Here is a 22,823-nt window from a genome sequence, read left to right as displayed (position 1 = left end):
TTCTTCCCCCTCTCTCAATTCTTTCCCTCCCTCTCCTCTCCATCTCAATTCTTTCCCCGCTCTCAATTCTTTCCCTCCATCTCAATTCTTCCCCCTCTCTCAATTCTTTCCCTCCCTCTTCTCTCCCTCTCAATTCTTCCCCCTCTCTCAATTCTTTCCCTCCCTCTCCTCACCCTCTCAAATCTTCCCATCTCTCCCCCCCCCCTCTCTTCTCAATTCTTCCACTCTCTCCATCTTTCCCTCCCCACCTCTCTCTCCTTTTGGTTCTCTTCCCGCTATACATGTGTCAAGGGACATGTAGAATATCTCGAATCATATTAAAAATGCCCCATTTGACTCTTGTTCATTATTTAGTAAAGAAAAATTGTGCATGATAGTGATTGTATAGAAGTGTCACTCTTATACTTTTCTCAAAATGTATATGATTTACATTGTAATTGTTCTTTTCATAGAGGTATGTGTGGGGTCTTGTGCTAATTTGTATTTTTTTCTCTGTGATATTTGGTAAAGAATTTTTTTTATTAATCTAGCAATATACGTGTACTTTTCTAATAATATATATCTCTGAAATTCTCTTTTATGATGACTGTGTACAAATCCGTTTCTACTATTACAAATGTTTGTAAATATATGTACGAAATGGTGCACTTTTTTTAAACATTTGTGTGTGTGTCTGAAAAAGCATGTTGATTAAATGGATGTGCTTCTAAAATTAAGAAAATAGCCGTCTTGATTGTTTCGTTTGAGTGAGAGGCTTATAAGAGTTTTTGCAACAGCTACTCAGACACTTTCTGGAACATAGAGAATATCTTGTCAAATGCACTTCATTGAAAATGAAGATTTTATGGAGGGTCGTTGAATATAACCTGGTTTATCCATTACTCTGGACAAAGGATACACAGCAGAAACTCGGGTGTTGATTTAACACCGGCCCGGAATCTATATATGTCCACGCCAGAGAAGTGTTAAACAACACCAGTATTGTTTTGGTCTAACACCAGAGAGGTGTTTATACAACACCAATTAGTATTAAAACAGCATCGGTTTGGTTCTAATCTGGTGTTGTTTCAATACTTCTCTGGTGTGGACATATATAGATTCTGGGCGGGTGTTAAATCAACACCGGAGTTTTTGCAGTGTATACTTGCAATTATTCATCAGTTCTGAAACGTCTGATGAAACTGCTGTTCGGATTCACCAATCCTTGACAAAGGCTTCATTATCATTTGACCTGCATTTTCATGGCCTTTGCTGCTGCAACGTTGTAGGATTCATTCCCCGTTGCTGAGCGAAAACTTGCTATGGTGTGAGTGGAAACACCAAACACAACTTTGGGGTTATTTTTGTTTTTGCTTAACTTTGTTTCATGAATTTTTTTTTAATTTGGGAGGGGGGGAAGAATTTTTTTTTAAAGGGGAAGTTAGCCATGACTTCAAGAAGGTGATGAAAGAAGGATCAGGAGTTATCACTACACGATGACTGGATGATGCAAGCCACAGTGATGTATTGAAAATGCCCGTCGAATGACAAAGGACAGCTGGGAGGTCTTTGCCTGCGAAAGATTTGTCAGTCAAAACAGCAGTTTCGTCCTTGACTCTGGACAAGGAAAAATTTGTCAGTCAAAACAGCACTTTCGTCCTTGACTCTTGACAAGCGACATTTTTTTTGTCAGCTCAGAAACCTACAGACGAAACTGCTGTCCCTGCTTTGAAGTTTCAACGGAGACCGCCCAGCAGGTCTTTGTCATGTACCCGGTATTTTCAATAGATTTATTGTGTTCTTGAATCCGTCATGTGTCATAAGGTGCAAAAACGCGAAAGTGAAGAATGCAATGGACGTCTTTATGGGTTTTCTCTTTTAGACCTCTGGTGGGTGTTTTCATAAAGCTGTTCGTAAAGTTACGCTAGACCTTATACGCAAGAGACTAGCTAGTGACCTTTCTGGTGCCACACTTTCCCTATGTAGCTCACTTATAGCACCTAAGATCATGTTCCAGTCGTGCGTAAAGTTGTGCGTAACTTTACGAACAGCTTTATGAAACACCGGCCCACCTGGGGTCCGTTGAAGAAAGTGGTTTTTAAACGCAAGTCAATAAATCAATCGCAAGTCTAAAATGCGCGCTGTTGATTGGTTGAGAATCAAGTTGCGCGTGATCTTTAGAGTTTCGATTGATTGCAACTCTTTCGGCAATGGGCCCCATATGGGTGTTTTCATGAAGCTGCTCGCAAGTTACGAGCGATTTTACGAATGACTGGTGATCCTTTCTCAGGGGAATAATCAACAATTTTGGTGCACATAGTTTAACACAAGACAGGATCAACAGTCGTTCTTAAAGTCTCTCGTAAATTTTAAACAATTCTATGAAACAAACACTTGTTCATAGACAGTGACAATTTGTGACAATTAAAACAAAGATTTCTTGGCATAGGTGACGAGTGATTGTTTCATGTGTTCATATACGAACGGGGATGCGGCAGAGTCTCAAATAATTAAGTTTACAAAGGCTATATGTCACACACAATGTAATTTATTGAAGCTGATAATAATAAATATAAATTTGTATAGCACAGCTTTTATATGAATTTATTCAGCTGCGCTAGTTCAGAGCCTTTTTTTATACTTATATGTGAACACAGAAATGTTTTAATGAAACAGATATATGTTTTCAATTTCGAATTGAAGATAGTAAGTGATATTTTCTCAATATATAGCCGATAATTTTAGATACGATATCTAAAAAATGATGTAATGATTGCCATTGAATAGTGCTGTTCATATCTTGATTTTCTAAATCAAAATCACAACACCCAAATTAATAAATAGAGCTATATAATTTTCAAAGTCAATGCAAAACTCTTTTACAAACGGGCCTACTGTTATCAAAACAATGCCTCAATGAAACGATATTTCAGTAATTACAAAGTATGAATTTAAAAAAAAATTCTTAATCCTACGAAATACGAAATTTTCTGAAAAAAGAGGAAATCCAATGAATTTGCACAAAATGGTAAATGTCACAAAATACACGAAATGAATTAGACGTTGCCAACAGTTGATGCAAAATATTCTATTGGTTATTAACTAAGATTATATATGTCATGAACTTTTCTCGTATTAATTAAAAAATATTTTTGTTCTAATCATTTTCATATTTCATGAAAAATGTATGAATATCCAATATAAAAAGAAATCGATGTGAAACAATATGATTTTAGTTCACAATTCCGAGGTCAAACGTCAAAAAAAAAAAAATCAAAAGTAAATCCATACAAATTTGGGCATGCAAATTTATCATACCCCAGGTCGCGATTATTTTTTTTCCGTCAGGACTTTCGCACCCGTAACGAGAGACTGTTTTAGAGGGTTCTAAACAAACTACAAATCTGGGAATTGTATTTTGATGAAAAATCTTTGAAATATCGTTCCAGGCGAGACTCGAACCTATCTCCTTGAGATCGAATGCAGGATTGGCTTACTAATTGAGCAACAACAATTTTTAAATCTTTGAAATCTCGTTCTAGGCGAGACTCGATCCTATCTCCTTGAGATCGAATGCAAGATTGGCTTACTAATTGAGCAACAACAATTTTTAAATCTCTGAAATCTCGTTCTAGGCGAGACTCGAACTTATCTCCTTGAGATCGAATGCAGGATTTGCTTACTAATTGAGCAACATCAATTTTTAAATCTTTGAAATCTCGTTCCAGGCGAGACTCGATCCTAACTCCATGAGATTGACTGCAAGATTGGCCTAAGGCTAACTGAGCAACACCAATCGTAGTGTTCGATTGATAGAAAATTACTAACGTTTCGTGTCGCCATGAATATTCACGAGGCGTGGTCGGAATAAATAAACCCTGTTATATCGTCATTCATGAAAAGTTGCTGCTGCGGTATACTGCCCTCTCGCGTCGGGTGCACAAGTACTGACAGAAAGAAAATCGCCCGGGATCCGAATACTTAAATGTAAGCGTTATACAATGTTACTACATTTTAATGTTACTAATACCTCAGTCACATTTACCATTAGGCCGCCATACGGCGTGTCGAACACAGCCGTTTGAAAGTTTTTGTACCCGCTACATCGCCGTACTAAGGGTGTGAAAAAACATTACTCTATACCGACGTGTAGAATTACATAATGCAGGTAAAACCGCGTTAAAGCACATTTTTTGTAAATTACTCCAAAAAGTACATTTTCAAAAATATGCCGTGGCTATGTTTCATATTTTGGTATACTGCACGTCTCCCTACCTTCTACTCGTTTGTTGAATGAAACATGCAGTGATCTATGACAATGAAATATGAATTTTCTCAAACATACTGAAGGTTTTAGCTACATCTATACATGTACGTGGAAAGCAAAGATTTAATAAAATACACAATTATTTCATTAAAACACCGTTGCAAATCTGTACGCCAGTGTGGCTAACTGATGGGTAAGAGGGCCGGGAGTCTTTGGTAAGGGAGAAGGGGTAGGGCTAAACGAGGATATGGAAGAGGAGAGGAAAGGGGAGGATAGGAGAAGGGAAGAGAGGGTAGAAGAGGGGAGGGGAAGAGGAGAGAAGAGGGGAGGATAGGAAAGGAGAGGAGAGGGGAGTAGAGGAGATGGGGGAAGAGACAAGGAAAGGAAGGAGAAGAGAAAAGAGGAGAGGAGAAGAAAGAATATTGGAAATAAGGGGAGGAGAAGAGAACAGGGGGGGGGGGGAGAGGAAAGGAAAGAAGAGGAGAGGGAGAGAGAGAGAAGTGGAGAGGGGGAGAAGTGGAGCGAGAGAAGAGTTGCAGAGGAATACACGTGGGGAGAGTAGAGGGAGAAAATATATCCTACTATTTTCTATGCCTTAGTTGGATGTTCGACAGGGGTGATCTGCTGGCTGTATACGTAGGTGGGAGGACCGGCGGGGTTAGGTTGCTGAGGATCCATCTGATTGGGCATTGGATTGGTTGGGGGCGGAGCTCCGGAGGTTGGAGGCGGTACCACGTATAATCCTTGTCCCTGATTGGTGGTTTGAGGTGGTTGCAGAATAACGTTTGGATACTGTATGACGGGAGGCGGTCCCTGTTGTAAGACGGGAGGCGGTCCCTGCTGTACAATGTACAGTCCAGCTTCATAAAAAGAAAATCCACGAAATTTCAATAGGGCTTATGCGATAAAATATTAATGTGATATCATAAGATAATTCCGATTTGACTCCTTTTTTATGAGATCGCTGTTAAAAAAACAATCAACAACAATATTACATTAAAATACGTTTTTTGCACAGGATAATCCATCATATCCCTTATAAATTCGATTAGTAAAAGAACTCAATAATTTTATTTTTTATTAAGATACATGTATTGAAAGACCAAACTCTTACGAAGAACTTAATTCATTTTATATCGGATATTTTGCTTGTAAACAGATTTTTCAAACTCACTCATTTTCCATAATTATCCTTCATTTCTTATTTTTTCTTTTTTCATTTACTTTGGTCTTTTCCTGCTGTTATCAATATCGTCATCAACATCGTCATCATCGATCGTCGTCGTCACCATCACCATTATCATTGCAGACACTCTTATCTTCACTATCTTAATCACCATTATAATTATCATCATCATCATCGTTGTCATCGTCACCATCATCATCACCACCACCATCATAATCGCCATCATGATCATCTTCATTATCACCAAGTTCAACTTCATCATTAATGTCATAATGATAGGTCTAATATCACAAGCAAACACCACCACTACCATCATCATTAGGCCTCACAACCGCAACCTTTATTTCCTTTTTCCAATTTCTGAACATACATCGCTTCAAAGACCATATTATCAGCTACCATGGTAACCTCCATCTTTCATCTAAAATAAGCCATACCTTGTTGATGACCCGGCATAGTAGTAAGAGCATTCCCTTGGGGTTGGTAGACAGCCTGTGGGAGGGGATCAGAAAGTAATATATCATGGTATGAATCACACAGAGACAACAACATCTTCCATGGGTTTTTTCACAAGGTGACACGACATTTACTCGCTTGACATTTGCTCCTGCGACTTTTGCTCCCGCGACATGTCCTCAGGTCTTAATAGCTCATGAGGAAATAGGTTACGACATAATGGACATAGAGTTGGGTTTAATTAGACTTTTTGGCTCAGAATAATGTTATTATTAGGGTTAGGATCTATTTAGTTTTGGAGGTTAAATCTCATGTTTGGCTTAAAGGGGTACTACGGGCTGGAGGTAATTCTATATAGGTAAGTCCCGGATATAAGTAAATAGAGCAATATTCACCAAAGCAAACTGCTGAAAATTTCATTGAAATCTGATAACAAATAACAAAGATATTGAATTTTGAGGTAAAGCAATACTTTGTTGAAACAGTTCTGGACTCAAGAACGGCAAATATGGCATTCAAAACAAAAGTACGACTGCCTGTGTGTGTGTGCCAAGCTACGCGTGCCATTAGTTGTGGACATAACACATCTCGCGTGCCAAAAAAATAAGTGCGAAGCTACTCTGGTTTATTTCGTGTGTATTTCACACAGGCATGTGGCTGTCGACGTTGTTACCATTGTAGCCACCAGAAATTTGCACACGAACCGTAGTTTGAATGTTCGCGTTGTGGAGGCGAAAACTGCCTAATGACTCACCGTGACCGGTGGCGGTGGAGGACTGCAACAACTACTACAACCTTCGCCATCTCGGCAACACTTTCTGCAGCACGGTTCACATCCTCGGCATGAAGCGCAACATCCGAAAGAAGCGGAGACGATGCAGAGTATGAAGAGGAAGAAACCGGTGATGCAGATCAGGGCGTCAAATGTCTTTCTTGCTGGCTGTTATTGGATTAAACAATAGGAAAAAGGATTTAGACTTACTCCGAGCTAGCTTCCTGGGCTTCCTGCACTAACAATAATCCGATTTCCACCAGGATTGTAACACTTTTATAATAATAATAAATAATATAGGGTATTTATATTGCGCACATATCTATAAAGGTGCTCAAGGCGCTCCTATATTACCCGGCTAAGCCAGGCGTTCATAGCGCACACAGCTTTTTAGGAATTATTTCCCACCGGTACTCATTTACCTCACTTGGGTTGAGTGCAGAACATTGTGGATCAGTTCCTTGCTGAGGGAAATCACGCCATGGCTGGGATTCGAACCCACGACCCTCTGTTTCAAAGTCCGAAGACTAATCCACTGGGCCACAACTCTCCACGTTTTATCATGTGAAATAGTGTGAAATCATTTCCATGACTGTCATATTCGAGCATTCTATCAGTGGTAAATCACATTTTCACAAAGTCCACTGTGTCAAAACAGTGTGAACTGTCGTGGCTGTCCACAGTATGGAATTATCTCCACAGCGTTGAACTTGGAGTGGATTAAAACTGAACATTCATTCATTCATTCATTTATTGATTCCACTTTTAAAACAAATATATTATACCTAACAAGTGTGTTCATAAACATAGTGTATCAATGATAAAATTAAGTATCTAACATAAGTATTTAAGCATAAGGTACACTACAAAATGTAAAAAAGTGAGGAGCCTAAATAAAAAGCAGAGCTTGTAGAAAATTAGGCTCCCAATGGGGAAAAAATATAAGTTGTTACTTTGAGCGAACAAATGTGGAAACGGAATACATATTTATTACATAGATTGTTTTACGCAAAAAATATCGAAAGGCATCAAGTTACCAGAAAATGATGAAGTAGAAAAAAAAGAATAGAAATAAAAATAGCAAAAATTAAATGAAATTGGAAAACGACCAAAAAGACGGAGGGGGGGGGGGGGGGTTAAGGGATATATAAAGAGTATAAGAATAGAAAAAACATAATTATAATTATTATTTGCAATCATCAGTACGATCCAGCATTGTACCTCTCTAAGAGGTATAACTTAAGCTTGCGTTTGAAAAAAATTGAGAGAGGGGCTATCAACCAGTTCGTTATTAGGCTGTTCCAGAATTTGGGTCCTGTTGTAGTAAAAGTGCTTTTAGCAAAAACGGTTCGGGTTTGTGGGAGGTGGTAATGATTAGCTTGCATAGTTGAATGGCAATGTAAAATGACATTGCGTTGAAATAATGGCGCAAAGGCATCTGGTAATTGTCATTCTTGAGTTCGAACATAAATATACCAAGGTTGTACAAATATAAATCAGATATTTTAAAGATTTTGCAATTATAAAAAAGGTTGTTTCTATGGGCACGAAATCCAGCGTTATTGAGTATTCTTATAACACGCTTTTGGACAATGTTGATTTCATCCAAGAGGGTTTTGGAGCTATTACCCCATGTTAGAATACAGTAATTGAAGTAGGGCAAGATTAGAGCAGAATAAAGTATACATGAAAGGGTACAAAGTGTTTCAGTTTGTTTATCACACCAGTGTTACGAGATAATATTTTACATAAGTAATCAATCTGTACCCGCCATGTTACCTTACTGTCGATGTATATACCTACAAATTTGGTAGAATCAACCTGGGATATGTTTTTATTATTTATAAGTATACTACCGGGTAAAGTGGAAACCGAGTTGCTGAATAGCATAAAATTAGTTTTATCAACGTTAAGGGACAATTTATTGGCCTGTATCCAATAAAAAAACAGCTATTAGTTCAGTATTAATGATATTTAAAAGAGTATTGGGGTTATGATGGGAAAAAAATATTGGAGTCATCAGCAAAAAGAATAAAAGATAACACCGAAGAGGAATTCTGTAAATCATTGATGTATAAAATAAAGAGGAGCGGGCCTAATAACGAACCTTGTGGGACTCCACATCTAATGGTTTGAGAGGTTGATTCAACACCATTAATATAAACATATTGTTGCCTATCATAAAGGTAGTCCCTGAACCATTCCAAGGCCTTTCCTCGAATTCCGTAGTGAGACAACTTGTATAGCAAAATATCATGGTTAATGGTATCGAAGGCTTTGGAGAGGTCCAGAAAAATACCCGCAGTATGTAACTTGCTGTCAATAGCTCTGGCAATTTTATTGATGAAAAACAAGAGTGCATGTGTTGTTGAATGTTGTCTGTGGAAACCAAACTGAGAACCTGAAAGCACATTATTGCTATTTAAAAATTCAATTAGGCGAGAGAAGACAATTTTTTCTAGTATCTTTGAAAAGCTGGTTAAAGAGATATAGGGCGATAATTTCCTATGTCATGTTTATTGCCTTTTTTGTTACACCGTCATATCCAGGGCTTTTCTTAAGCTTCAGGTTGCTTACAATGTCAATAACCTCAGTTTCTTGAACAGGAAGGAAAAATAAACTATGAACAATTTTATTACGTAGGAAAGAATGAAAAGGGGTATTGGGAGTAGGTATGTTCTCTGCATGATTAGGTTCTATGTTAATAAAAAATGAATTGAATGCATTGGCAATGCTAGTCTGATCGTCAACGCATGCGCCTTCAAACTGGATGTCGTTAATATCATGATTATCATTATTTGTTTTATTTAAAACCTTATTAATTATTTTCCACGTACCACTCTTTGAACTCTTTTAAGACTAAATTCAAATTATCTCTATTAAAACCTTATAATATACTCCCGAATTAAGTTTAATTCATCATCTCTGTCAAGTCATCATTATTACTTTAAAGACTACAATTAAAACATAAAATAATTATTATCCTTTTTTTATTGAAAAAAAAAATCTGACACAAGTCCTTCTCAGATGTGCTCATTATTGAACCTCATACATTATTGTGTCTATCCTCTCCTCTATTTTCTCTTTCTCTCCTGTCCGCTTATCCGCCTTCCTACCAGTTATTTGTTTACGGCATCAATCACATTTTTCGTGGATTATATTCTTTCCAGGTTACTTTAAATATTTTTCTCCTTTTATACATTTCCTATACTTTCTCCTTTTATTCATTGAATCCAGTTTGCTTGAGTCCACGATGGCATGTGTTCTATGTACGTACAGCAGCACCCATCCATCTTCTCAGGGCATTCTCCCTTTTTTTCCTCTTCTGGGGGGGGTGGGGTGGGAAGGGTCGATATATTTTAGGACGGGTTGTTTTGTCCTTTATCAAACTATATTTTTTTTATAACTTCGTAATTATTTTATGAGCATTTCCCTCTCATTTATTTATTTTATTTCTCATTTGATTATCTGTATTCATACTTTGTTATTTTGTTATTTGTTGTGTTTTCTATTTTTGAGGGGCCCCACATTGTACAAGCATTGCTTTTTAGTGGGTCCCTCCATTTCCATCTTAATTTAATTTCTATTGAAAAATAGTATACATATTTAAAACCTACAATGTGTTGCCCAAATTGTCTAAGTGTTTTTTTTTTCACAACATATGTATTATCATTATTTTTTTTGCAACGGACACAAATATTTATGTTTACATAATGGTATACAATTTCTTTTTGTTTGATGGAAGTGAAATAAATAAATTTGAATTTGAATTTGAGGTGTTAAATTTACACCCTAGAAATTGAACATAACACCAAAGAGTGTAAATGTAACAACCAAAGGTGTTGTAATAACACCTATATATAGGTGTTAAACTAACACTGTCAATTTAACAACGGAGTAAAATAACTGGTGTGGTACTGTTCACCGGTTAACACCGCAGTTTTTGCTTTGCATGAGGTCCATGCAAGAGGATATGCCAGTGAAAATATTTATAGCTTGATACACAGAGTAGAACTCAATGAGCAAAACGCTGAAAATTTCATCAAAATCGGATAACAAATAATAAAGTTATTGAAGTTTAAAGTTTAGCAATATTTTGTGAAAACAGTCGTCATGAATATTCATTAGGCGAGCTGATGATGTTACATCTCCACTTTCCGTTTTCTTATGTTATTACATAAAATCATTTTTTTTCATTATTTCATACTTGTGTGAATAAAATGTCTCCCTTATAATGAAATAAGTTGCAGCAATAAATATCTAATGCACTAAATCAGTTGTCAATCCAATTTTTCTAGTTCTTGGAGGAAAAAATTTGAATAAACCTAATTTCATATAATAAAATACAAAAGAAAAAGTGGAGATGTGACATCATCAGCCCACCTAATGAATATTCATGACGACTGTTTTTACAAAATATTACTAAACTTTAAAATTCAATAACTTTGCTATTTGTTGTCCAATTTTGACGAAATTTTCAGCATTTTGCTCAGTGAATTCTACTCTATTTATTAAGCTATAAATATTTTCAGCCTTGACCACCCCGTTAAGGGAACTACTTACCAATGATTTGGCACAATTTGGGATCCTGGACCAGTAATTCCCCGGCTGGCAAATATAATCCCAATTGGGATATGTTTCTTCCCAGATGGCGGCGAAGATGTGCATTTCAAACAGGGCAAACCCCATCAAGCAGCCGACTATAGACAGAGCCATGTAGGTCCGTACCTATGTTGAAGGCAAGTCGATCGATGATTACTTGAAGATAATTACCCGGGGGGGGGGCAGTCAACTATATTGCTGTACACATGCGTGACCCCCCAAAAACGCGTTTAAAGGAGTGTTTTTTTTTCAGTTTTAGAAGGGGTGCCGTGCGTGCACTCGTTAGGGGTATTAAAAATACCGATTTTCAAGAAAATAGGTGGGTTTTTTAGACTGGTCAATCGCGGGGTCACACGTATTTGAGGTATGTTTTCTCCAAATCATTTTTCAAACTAGCCAAACGTTTGTGGAGTATGTTTGTTTTTTTTTTCTCTAAGCTTTTTCCCCGTGGTCATATTCTGATGACAACTTGTTTAGGGGCCAAGTTGTGTAAATAAAGCCCGCGAAAGAAATTTGTTTAGGGGGTGTTTGGAAATGATTTGGTCATGTATGTGTACAGCAATGCATTTGGCTCCGCCCCCGAGGGGACTATTAGATGACAGTTATAGTAACGATTCTTAATGAGTTTGTAAAGTATCCTGTAAAATGATCAGTCAAGTTTTTGCATGTATATGAATAACCAATATGTGCAAAAAGGAGTCTGCAAGAAATTGTGCAAATGCTGCACTCTTCAAACAGAGAGTAAAAATTTACCCAATGTTGGGTAAAAAGGGAACATGCATTTTTGCTGGGTAATTTTTTCCTCCAATGGGCGAAATGCATGTTTGAAGGGTATATTTCAAGACAACATTGCGTAAAATTCGCAATATTTTTACCCAACAAGCATGCATGTTTCCATTTTACCCAATATTGGGTAACCGGCTTTTTTTTAAGAGTGTGAGAAATTAGTAAAATAAGCATGAAATTTCAACAATTTGTCGGGTCTTTTTCCAAGCAATAATAATGCGCTATCCCTATAATGTGCTTATCCGTGATGGCGATCTTTCAGCGTTATTTTCTTTCGGCTTGGAATTCAATGATGATTTCTCATAGTTTAGTTTATGTCCCGTATCAGATACAGATCTAATAATAAAGTGACAATTAACATTTGATTTACAAACTTTATCATGATCTCGGTGTTAATAATAATGTGTAGGACTTGTATAGCGCACGGATACCTTGCTAGGTGCTCAAGGCGCTCCTAAGCTAGTCCACTGATACAGCACAACGTGGATAAATTTCTTGCTGAAGGAAAACACGCCATGGCCGGGGGGGGGGGGCTCTTACATTGACGAGTGGATACCATGTGCGATCCAAAAAACACGTAAAAAGGATGTCTTTTTCAAGATAGGGCACGTTACGTACGTAACGTGATAAGGGTTTCAAAAACACAAACATAGTGAAAAAAGGGTATCTATTTCGCTAGGAAAGTTACATGTTTAGGGTCGGATTTGCGGGGATGATAAAACAAAATTAAAATGTTATATAAAGGATGTCCTTTTCGCCCCAACACTACGTGTTTAGGGTCCGATTTTCTAAGCGAGGTGTGGAAGGTGGGTTCGTACTAAACCAAATTATGTGTAAAGGCAAAACCGACGACCGGAGGACCCGTGACATAACAATAAAATATTCTTGTACCTGTTTAGGGGTTCATTTCAGGGAATATTTGCCAAGGATATGGTTTTGTTCCCAATACTTGTTGAGGGTAGGGTTTCACACGCCAATACTTGTTATGGGGTGTATTTTCAGAATATGGAAATTACGTGTTTAGGGTGTTTTTCGAGACCCCATGGTCGCGCATGGTATCCATTCGTCAATGGAAGTGGCCCCCCGGGCGCCATGGTAAGGATTCAAACCCACGACCCTCTATTTGAAAGACGACAGCCAGAACCACTAGACCCATAACTATGTTCATTCATCTTAATCAAATGAAGAGATAATAAACATTTCTTATGAGATTCTTTGGTTTGCATTCTGAAGTCGGGTTTAACTTAAACTCAAGTTTAAAGATGTGGTTTAAGTATGGGAAGCCAAAAGTATAAATTTCTTTTATTAAGTTGTATGTTTCTTATGTTTACCGTGCTCATTCCTGATTCATCGGTGGTGAAGACAATAATCTTTTTATACTTCCTAGACAATGATTTGAGAGCCAAATGAGCTGAAGTATGATATCTCTTCTGTTAGTGATTTATGTAACAATTGGCTTTCCATACTTAAACCACAACTTTAAACCTGAATTTCAGTTAAACCAGACTTCAGAATACGGGACTTTGTGGACCACTGGTGAAGGCACAGCATTTTTCGTCCTGTGCTGTGGACAAACGACATAATTTGCATTTTTTGGTCGCGGCTTTGAAACTTGAGACGAAACTACTGTTTCCTGTTCACCATGTTTATTTTCAGCAAAGACCTTCGAGTTGTTCATTGTCATTTGAAGGGCACTTGCAATAAATTTACTGTGTTACTGAATCCGTTGTGCACAGCAGAGCGAAAACTCTACATTCTCTCTCCACAAAACTAGTGCTTGGCTCTCTGTCCAACCCCTTTCCTGTTTGCTCCAAACTAAGGCCCTCAGCAAGATCATCTGAAAGCTTTCATCTCTCTACCAAAGTAGACCTACACTACACTAGCTTTCTGTTGTACGTACATACCTACAAAAAAATCTATAATTTTCAAGGAAGAAAGACTGGTTACCAAACACTTGTATTCGTTGGAAGCTGCAGATATTCCAATCACTCCAGTTGTTCCAAAAACCTGTTATATGAGAACAACAGACAGCGTAAACATAATGTAGAAAGATTGATAAGATGGAATTGTAGCGAAGGGGGTCGTCTGCTTTCTCAGACGTTCACTTAACCTTTGTGAATGGAGAATGGTAGAAATTACATTTTATGTTATGCAAGGCCCACCTGAAAATCAGCTAGTAGTTGAAGAGTATTATTATCATCACTAGTATTATTATTGTTGTCTTTATTATTATTATTATTATTGTTATTATTATTACTATCATCATAATTGTTAGTATCATATTGATAATTTATTATTATTTCATTATAGTTGTTATTATAATTATTATTATTACTGTCATTATCATTATAATAATAATTATTATTATCATCATCATCATTGCCATTATCATTATCATTAGTCTCAGTAGTAGTAGTAGTAGAAGTAGTAGTAATAGTAGTAGAAGTAGTAGTAGTAGTAGTTGTTGTTGTAGTAGTAGTAGTAGTAGTAGTAGTAGTAGTTGTTGTAGTAGTAGTAGAAGTAGTAGTAGTAGTAGTAGTAGTAGACGTAGTAGTAGTTGTTGTTGTAGTAGTAGTAATACTAGTAGTAGTAGCAGTAATACTAGTAGTAGTAGTAATAGTAGTAGTAGCTAGTAGTAGTAGTAGTAGTAGTAGAAGTAGTAGCAGTAGGAGGAGGAAGAGAAGACGAAGTAGTAGTATTACCAGTATTCCACTCCAGATAGCCGTAGCAAAATAGGACCAGCGGGCCATGAGGATGATGGCTACTATTCCGAAGACAACAAGAAGACATCCGCCTATCAGTTGCAAGATGGCTGTTCGCTGAAAAAAATAATGAATCCATAATAATCACAATTAAGAGGTGAAAAGAGTCATGGGTGAAAAGAGTAGGGGGTTTGGACCGGAGGCCCTGAATACCGACGTCTGGCAACCATTGGAAGTGTTTTACACTCCCTTGGTCACGTGTTCTCTCGTTATGCCCAGGAGCAGTTCCAGCATTCATCAATGTGTGGGGGAGGGGGAGGGACGAAATTTTTTTCAGCATTTTCCCCGTCGCGGTCGGCAAAATTCCTTTTTTTCGAAAGGTTAGTCCTAACTGAATTTTCATTCTTAGAAGCAAGGTAAGGTATTACATGTGGCCTAAATATAAACTACAATGCGAGCTTATTTTTTAAAAATATTTTATAATGTAGTCCTGAAAATTGAACATTGTGACCACTTTTGTTATCATAAACTAGATTATGTACCTAACTAAACGATCAATGCTAGCGCAAAGCGCGAGCTAAAACTTTTAATATACTTGCCAGCAAAGAGACTTGTTAAAGTCTTTTCTGAGTGATCCATGAAAGAGTACATTATTTTCTCCTCCACAAATTGCGAGCACGAACTTCCAGCTAAGAAAAATTATATTTCGACCTGAAAACCCGATTATAACTATGAAGGGGATGGATATATTACCCAAAAAATGATGCGATCGCAAAGTGCGAGCTGAAAATTCTAATTTCCGACCAAAAAACTGAACATTCTACACTGTAAAAAATGAAGTGCTAATTCAGCACTTACGGTGCTTGCTGTTTTTCTAGTTTAAATGTGAACTAGAAAATCGGCACTCGTAGTGCAGTCACTATACAAGCACTGTAAGTGCTGAATTAGCGCTTTATTTTTTTTTACAGTGTAAGCACTTTTTAAAGAATAATATGCGTTTATAACTAAGCAATTCATGCTAGCGCGAGCTAAAACTTTTGATTAACTGTTCTGAAAAAGAACATGTTGATTAACTATTTGCAGTTACTCATTATTAGAATACATTCCTCACTAATCAAGTAGAGCGAGCGCAAAGCGCGAGCACAAAAAAGATATTTCGACCTGAAAACTCGATTGTAACAATGAAGATGATATAGACATTAACCAAACAATGATGCGAGCGCAAAGTACGAGCTGAAAATTTCTATTTCCCACCAGAAAGCTGAAAATTCTTGGCAATTTTTGCATAAATAATATACGTATTTAACAATTCATGCGTGCGCGAGCTGCTATTATTAATAAACTTTTCTGAAAAGGAAATGTTAATTGTTTGCAGTGACTTACTTTCGCACTTATCAAACAGAGCGAGCACAAAGCGTGAACTGAAATGTTAAGATATTGGACCTAAAAATTGTACTGGTTGAGCACATTTTTGAAAAATAAAGAACACTGTAAACAAGAGCGAAGCGCGAGCTGAATTTTTGCAGATTTCGAAATATAAAGAGGAAATCCAATTTAACCATGAAGAGGGTGGATATTAACCAAACGATTAATGCTAGTGCATAACGCGAGCTGAATCTTTTAATTCCGACTCGATAACTGGACATTTTAAGCAATTTTTTGATTTTTTAGTAGGGTTCACTAACTTTTGAGCACCGCTGTATAGTGCCGTTGGTCTCGATGAGAGCGAGCAGGGCAATGGGCAAAATCGTATGGATCCAAACTCGTACGATGAACGGATCCAAAATTGCACGAATGATAAGTAGAGTGAGCTCCGGAGTGAGCTACATCACCTAATTTCTCAAAATAGGGTGTTTCATCTGTATCTTGTGTTTGTAATGATAATTTCCGTATCTATCTTTAATATTTTGGTGTATTAGTTTTGAATATTAGACGGTTAACATGCTAAATAAAACCAAACCAAACCAAATCTGGCATGGAATTAGTGAAAATAATCTTTCGAGTTAATACCGAATCCCACCTTAATTTTGGTTAGATAAGTCGAATGATACGATTGGCATGATTGGTTGGGCTCGGGCATGCCATATACATAGGCTGCTGGTGGTGGTTGGTTTGACGTCATCTCTTACGTCACTAACAGTCTGTCAATCGGAGAAAGCCGTACCAGGATAGCCCTGACGATATCAAAGGAAACTTCGAGCTGGTGTACCTGTGTAGATAAAAACAAATAAACAAAAAAATAAAAAAGAAGTGAACCATGCCACTGATCAAATACACAAGAGATTACATTAAAACCATTATTTGTCTTCATTCAGGATCTAAAAACATGTATTTTTTTAGCAGCTAATGTGGTAATCAAAATTATAAACATTAAGGTGAAAAATAATCACCCGAGGTTTAAGCCAATCATCGGTCGATTAATCTCTGCGATAATCGAGGGCTAAGCGTCCATACGAACGCTGAAGTAAACACTGTATAGCCGATGGAGAGAATAATAATATTTTTTTAGTTATTGCGAAGAATTTCATTATGCTTATGGAATAAAAAATTTCAGTGTTCCCTCTTGATATATTACTTTATGCACTGACAGCACTAGCGTATCTAAGGGGGAGGCAGGGGGCAGACTGCCCCCCCCCCTGACGAGTCACAACTCATGCAGAGGACGTACCCTGCCCCCCTGACGAGAGTCCCCCCACCCCTTTGAGAAGCAAAATTAATAATTGGTAATGTAAAAATGCAATGAAAACAGACGTGTGGCCCGTCTTTTGAACTTGAAGATTTTATTTTTGCTTGACATTTTTTTTTTCTGGTACGAAACCATTTATTTGTAGTTGAAGACCATTTTTTTTGCTTGTCAAAATTTTTCGCGGACGAAATATCCTCACAAAAATTTGCCCCTCCCCCTTGGAAAATCCTAGGTACGCCTCTAAATGACAGAATGTAGACCCCCAAAGCTCACACTTTTTTTTGCAAACGTCGACAAAGTTACTTAAAGGACAAGTCCACCCCCAAAAAAACTCGATTAGAATAAAAAGAAAAAAGAGAAAAAGCATAACACTGAAAATTTCATCAAAATCGGATTTAAAATAAGAAAGTTATGACATTTTAAAGTTTTGCTTCATTATATGCACATCTTGGTAAGTTTACAAATGAGGGAAGTGATGACATCACTCACTCACTATTTCTTTTGTATTTTATTATATGAAAGAGGAAATATTTTGAGTTTCTCGTCATTGTCATATGAAATGAAGTTTCATTCCTCCCTGAACACGTGGAATTCCATTATTTTAACATTTTGCTTCAGGCAAGGAGGTCCTAATCATCAAATTGGTAAAAATTGAAATATTGTATAATTTAAACAATAAAAAACAAAAGAAATAGTGAGTGAGTGACATCATCGACTCTCTCATTTGGATGTAACTGGCTCGTTCATAAAACTATTTTGTTCAAATTAAGCGAAACTTTGAAATGTCAGAACTTTCTTATTTACATCCGATTTTGATGAAATTTTCAGCATTGTGCTTGGCTGATTATTCTCTATTGATTCAAATCAACATTCTTCTGAGGTGGACTTGATCTTTACTCATGATACGGGACAGCAAGAGGCCTAGTATACCAAGAACATTGTAGCTGCAATATCATTGGGCCAGTTCTTTGCATTAATCTAACAACAGAATGCAAATTCGGGAAATCACTGGGGAGAGAATCAAACAACGCCAATGCGCGGATTATAATGTTCTGAAAACGTTATATTATTTGAGGTATTAATGTCATTTTTCTTGTCAATAAAAGTGTCAGAATACAATTATGAAAAAAAGTTACTGAGGAGCGTGGTTTAGTCTTCATTTCAATATCTTATTCTTAGTTTCCTACCCCCTCTCTCTCAGGGGTGTGAGTGGTTATGAATAATAAGATCTGAAAAATGCTGAAGAGTGTTGAAAAAGCTGAAACAGAAATAACTCCTAGAGTTTTTGTACAGAGGAAATCTAAAATTAGCTGAAATTAAGCTGAAAATCAAAACCAAAAATAAAAAAAAATCTGAAATAAGGTGAACTCTCACACCTCTGCTCTGTCCCCCCCCCCCCCTCCTCAGTCATCTCTCAAGTCTCTCTGTATCATGTTGTGTTTTTACAATAATAATAACCATCCTGGGATTGTCATTTATAAGCTATTTTTGGTATTATGATTCGTGATTCTTCTTTGTACTTGCAACATACATGTATTTTGATGCTGTCTATTTCTGTGTGATTCTATCATAATAATAACTATTTTCGATTTTTGTTTTTTGTATTCACCATGTATATGTTATTTATATTCATATATATATACATATATATATATATTGTAAAGAAATGGATGAAGAGAACAATGGTAGGCGTAGCTTAAATCAAGGTTCCCCAGAGCTATCTACCTTTTGGAAAAATTGGTGATGCCGAAAAATGTCTCTGCCGGGAATCGAACCCGGGCCCCCAGCTTTGAACGCCGGTGCCCTAACCATTAACTCGTCTCTGTGGTCTAGTGGTTAGGGCACCGGCGTTCAAAGCTGGGGGCCCGGGTTCGATTCCCGGCAGAGACATTTTTTCGGCATCACCAATTTTTCCAAAGGGTAGATAGCTCTGGGGAACCTTCATTTAAGCTACGCCTACCATTGTTCTCTTCATCCATTTCTTTACAATATTTAAATAAAAAAGAGTTGCCAAAAGCTGTTGTACATGTAAAGCTTTACACACACACACACACACACACATATATATATATAGCAAAACACAATGTGAAAAAACAACAATATATATATATATATATATACTGGTAAAAAGGAAAAGTGCTCTCTCTTGTCTCTGTGGTGGAATTACTGACAGAAATAATCATGATACCCACAAGCCTACAAAAATAAATGAATAAAAATAAAACACACACCTCATACGCCCGCCTAAAATTGAAGTCCTCATTCGTTGCCTTTGTATGCACGTAACACAGCCTGCATTATGCTAAATGACGTCCATTTTACAGTTATCATTGGAGACTTCTTGCCCTATTAGTCATTAACATTTCCTTTATCATCATGAATAAATAGAAATAGTTAATATTAATATAGATATTGCGCCAAACGGTCAAAGGCCGTGTTTTGACGAAAAGAAATGTTGCAGAAAATTGAAGAATTCATTCTACACCGTGACTTGGATATTCTCTATTTAACGATTAAATAGTTTGGGATCGGTATTTTTTTAATCATAAATGAATTATTTGAGTGTAGGACGAAAGAGCAATGTGAATTATCACTGTCTGGGATTGAACCTCGGACATTCATGTGTCTAGGAGGCGCCTAGCCCCCCCCCCCAAAAAAAAAATCCTCGTCGGGAAAAAATGGAAAGTGCCCTTTTTCAAAATGAAATGTGCCCTTTTCAAAATGAAATACTCTTTGTGAAGTAAAACAGAATACATTTTAGGTTAGAAAAACATTGTTTGCTCGCCCTTTGCGCACGCATCAATTGCTGTTTAGTAAGGTATTCATTCTGTCCTCGATTACAAAAAAATAGTTAGAATGTTAAATTTGCACGTTAGAATATGCCTTCTTATTTTACATCAGATTGTAATAAAATATCTAGCGCTAATTGTTTGACTTTCTTTTCTTATTATTCAAATAAACTTCTTGTTGATGCGTACTTAATGCTAATTAAAGATTAGATTTGCACATCTTCAGTTGAACTTTGTTTCTGATTATCCTTCTTAAAACAAATAACAATGTTGTCTAATCATTAATAACCAGAAGTGATACGCAGAATAATTTTCACTTAAACAATCCTAATCACAGCAGGGTGCGGTAATTACACACTGTTAGAAAAAAATAAAAGAAGTTCCTGCAGCAGAGTCTCGAGAACACCTGTAATCTTACCGAATTGCGTAATAATCATTCTGTAAATTCATAAAACAAGAATTTTTCTCCAATTTAACAGAACAGGTCTGTTTAAAAAGGGGAAAAGGGTGTTTTATTCAAGGAAATTTGTAAGATTCCATACATCAAATACCAATTTCCTGTAAGATTACGCAATTCGGTAAGATTACAGGTGTTCTCGAGACTCTGCTGCAGGAGCTTCTTCTATTTTTTCTAACAGTGCATTGACATAAATGATATATTTAGATTGAATTACATAGCAACGAAGACCTTAGACATATTAGATTGGGCCAACATGAAATACTTTAATTGATGGAATAACTGAGTACGAAGTACAAATGCCCTTCTGTAAAATTGTATTTGATTTGTATTGTTTTATATTACTTTGTATTATGTTTTGAATGGTAATGAAATAAAAGAATTGAAAAAGAATTGAATATTATATTACGGGGTGTTTTCTTTGTGTGTGGGGGTGTTATGGAAAATGTAACGAGGAATCTGAATAACAATTCACAGCTACACAATCATGAAAAATAAATCGTAATCAATATGTTGAGATAGATTTGTCATTATGTGTAACTTTTGTATGTTCCTTTAAGGTATAAAGGCATTTCAAATGAAAATGGATTGAAACCCCGAACTATACATGCATATCGAACAACACAATATTCCTTTTTACTACTTCGGGACCCCGACTTACACTGCAAAAACTCTGGTGTTGATTTTACACCAGCCCGGAATCTATATATGCCCACACCAGAATAGTGTTAAACAGCAGCAGGTTCGTTTTTGGTCTAACACCAGAAAGGTGTTTATACAACACCAATTAGTATTCAAACAGCATCGGTTTGACTGATGTTGTTTAAATAACAAATTCAAAACGAGAAATATGAAAAGGAAATTTAAAAGGAGTATCATTGCTGTTAGACTTAATATTGTTCAGATATATACATGAATAGTGTATCTTGCAAAAACAATGAACATCATGACTCATTTCGAAGAGAACCACTGCTTTCCCCCCTTTCTCTTAAAGAATAAACATATATAAATATCACTACTGGAAAGAATACAGTGTAACAAAGTGTGTACATACAGTGGACTATAGTCTTCACACTGTTAAAATGCTTAAACTGAACAGTGTGAAGATATTTCCACACTGTAAACACTTCGACAGTATGACAGTCACTGTTCACAGCATGTTCACATGGTCGACTATTATGTGACTCACACTGGTGAAATGCTCAAATCTAACAGTGTGAAGGTGATTTCACATTGTGTTCCACACTGTGAACACACTGTTGCACACACTGTAGGACATCGTGTACTATCTAGTATGGATATAAAAAGCAAATGCAATCATACTTACGGTGGATGAAGAGAAGTCTGGATGTACGTGTTAAGCCTGTCACTAGTTGGATGGGAAATGGACATTGCGCTGTGTACGCTTGGCAACGGTGAAGTCATAGCAGTCGTCATGTGTAAAAATACCATCCCAATTAGAAACGTTGCAACGGATCGTGTGTCAAGGGGCGGTGCGGTGCGCCCCTTTCATCGTAATTAAAACTCTTTTTTTATGACAAAGAAAAGAAAAAGGTCCCAATTCAACAAATTTGCGACTTTCCTCGTCGAAAGAAGTTCTGTCGACAACCCCCCTCCCCCGAAGTATTGGCCGGGTGTTTTTTTTTTGTGAGCCCTGCTAAAAGTTTCTCTATTTATAAACAAATTCGTTATTTCTACAAATCAATCATTTCTAAGTCGATGAACCCTGCACATGTAATTTCCATTCGAAATAGATAGGAAAAATACCACAGATGGGAAAATAAGCAGGACGATAAACCAATGACAAATGGACCAACCCTGCTGAAAAGAACACAGTATCAGATAATGTGATAATGTCTTCACTGTGTGTTCATAGTGTGTTCACAGTGCGTACAGTGTGTGTTCACAGTGCATTCATAATGCGTACAGAGTGTCACTGTGAACACACCCTGTACACCTGTACTCACTGTGAACACGCCCTATACACACTGTGAACACACAGTGAACACACTCTGTACGCACTGTGAATACACAGTGAACACACACTAGCTGTACGCACTGTGAACACACAGTGAACGCACTCTGTACGCACTGTAAACACACCCTGTACGCACTGTAAACACACAGAGAACACACTCTGA

At 36.9% G+C, this 22,823-nt stretch overlaps 1 protein-coding gene across 1 annotated transcript; it reads right to left on the bottom strand.

Moving 5' to 3' along the window:
• Positions 1-4,589: 4,589 nt before the first annotated feature.
• LOC121416598 (leucine-rich repeat extensin-like protein 1) lies at positions 4,590-22,068 on the bottom strand. The gene is made up of 8 exons (XM_041610090.1): positions 22,010-22,068; positions 16,771-16,959; positions 14,751-14,867; positions 13,996-14,055; positions 11,224-11,388; positions 6,643-6,828; positions 5,870-5,924; positions 4,590-5,106 (listed from the first exon to the last, which is right to left on the bottom strand). The coding sequence occupies exons 2-8, from the start codon at positions 16,870-16,872 to the stop codon at positions 4,835-4,837; spliced, it is 957 nt and encodes a 318-aa protein (XP_041466024.1). The 5' UTR covers positions 16,873-16,959; positions 22,010-22,068; the 3' UTR covers positions 4,590-4,834.
• Positions 22,069-22,823: the final 755 nt, after the last annotated feature.

The sequence above is a fragment of the Lytechinus variegatus genome, chromosome 6, assembly GCF_018143015.1.
Source record: "Lytechinus variegatus isolate NC3 chromosome 6, Lvar_3.0, whole genome shotgun sequence".
NCBI lineage: Eukaryota > Metazoa > Echinodermata > Echinoidea > Temnopleuroida > Toxopneustidae > Lytechinus > Lytechinus variegatus.
The sequence above is the reverse complement of the archived record's forward strand: the minus strand, read 5'-3'. Positions and strand labels throughout refer to the sequence as shown.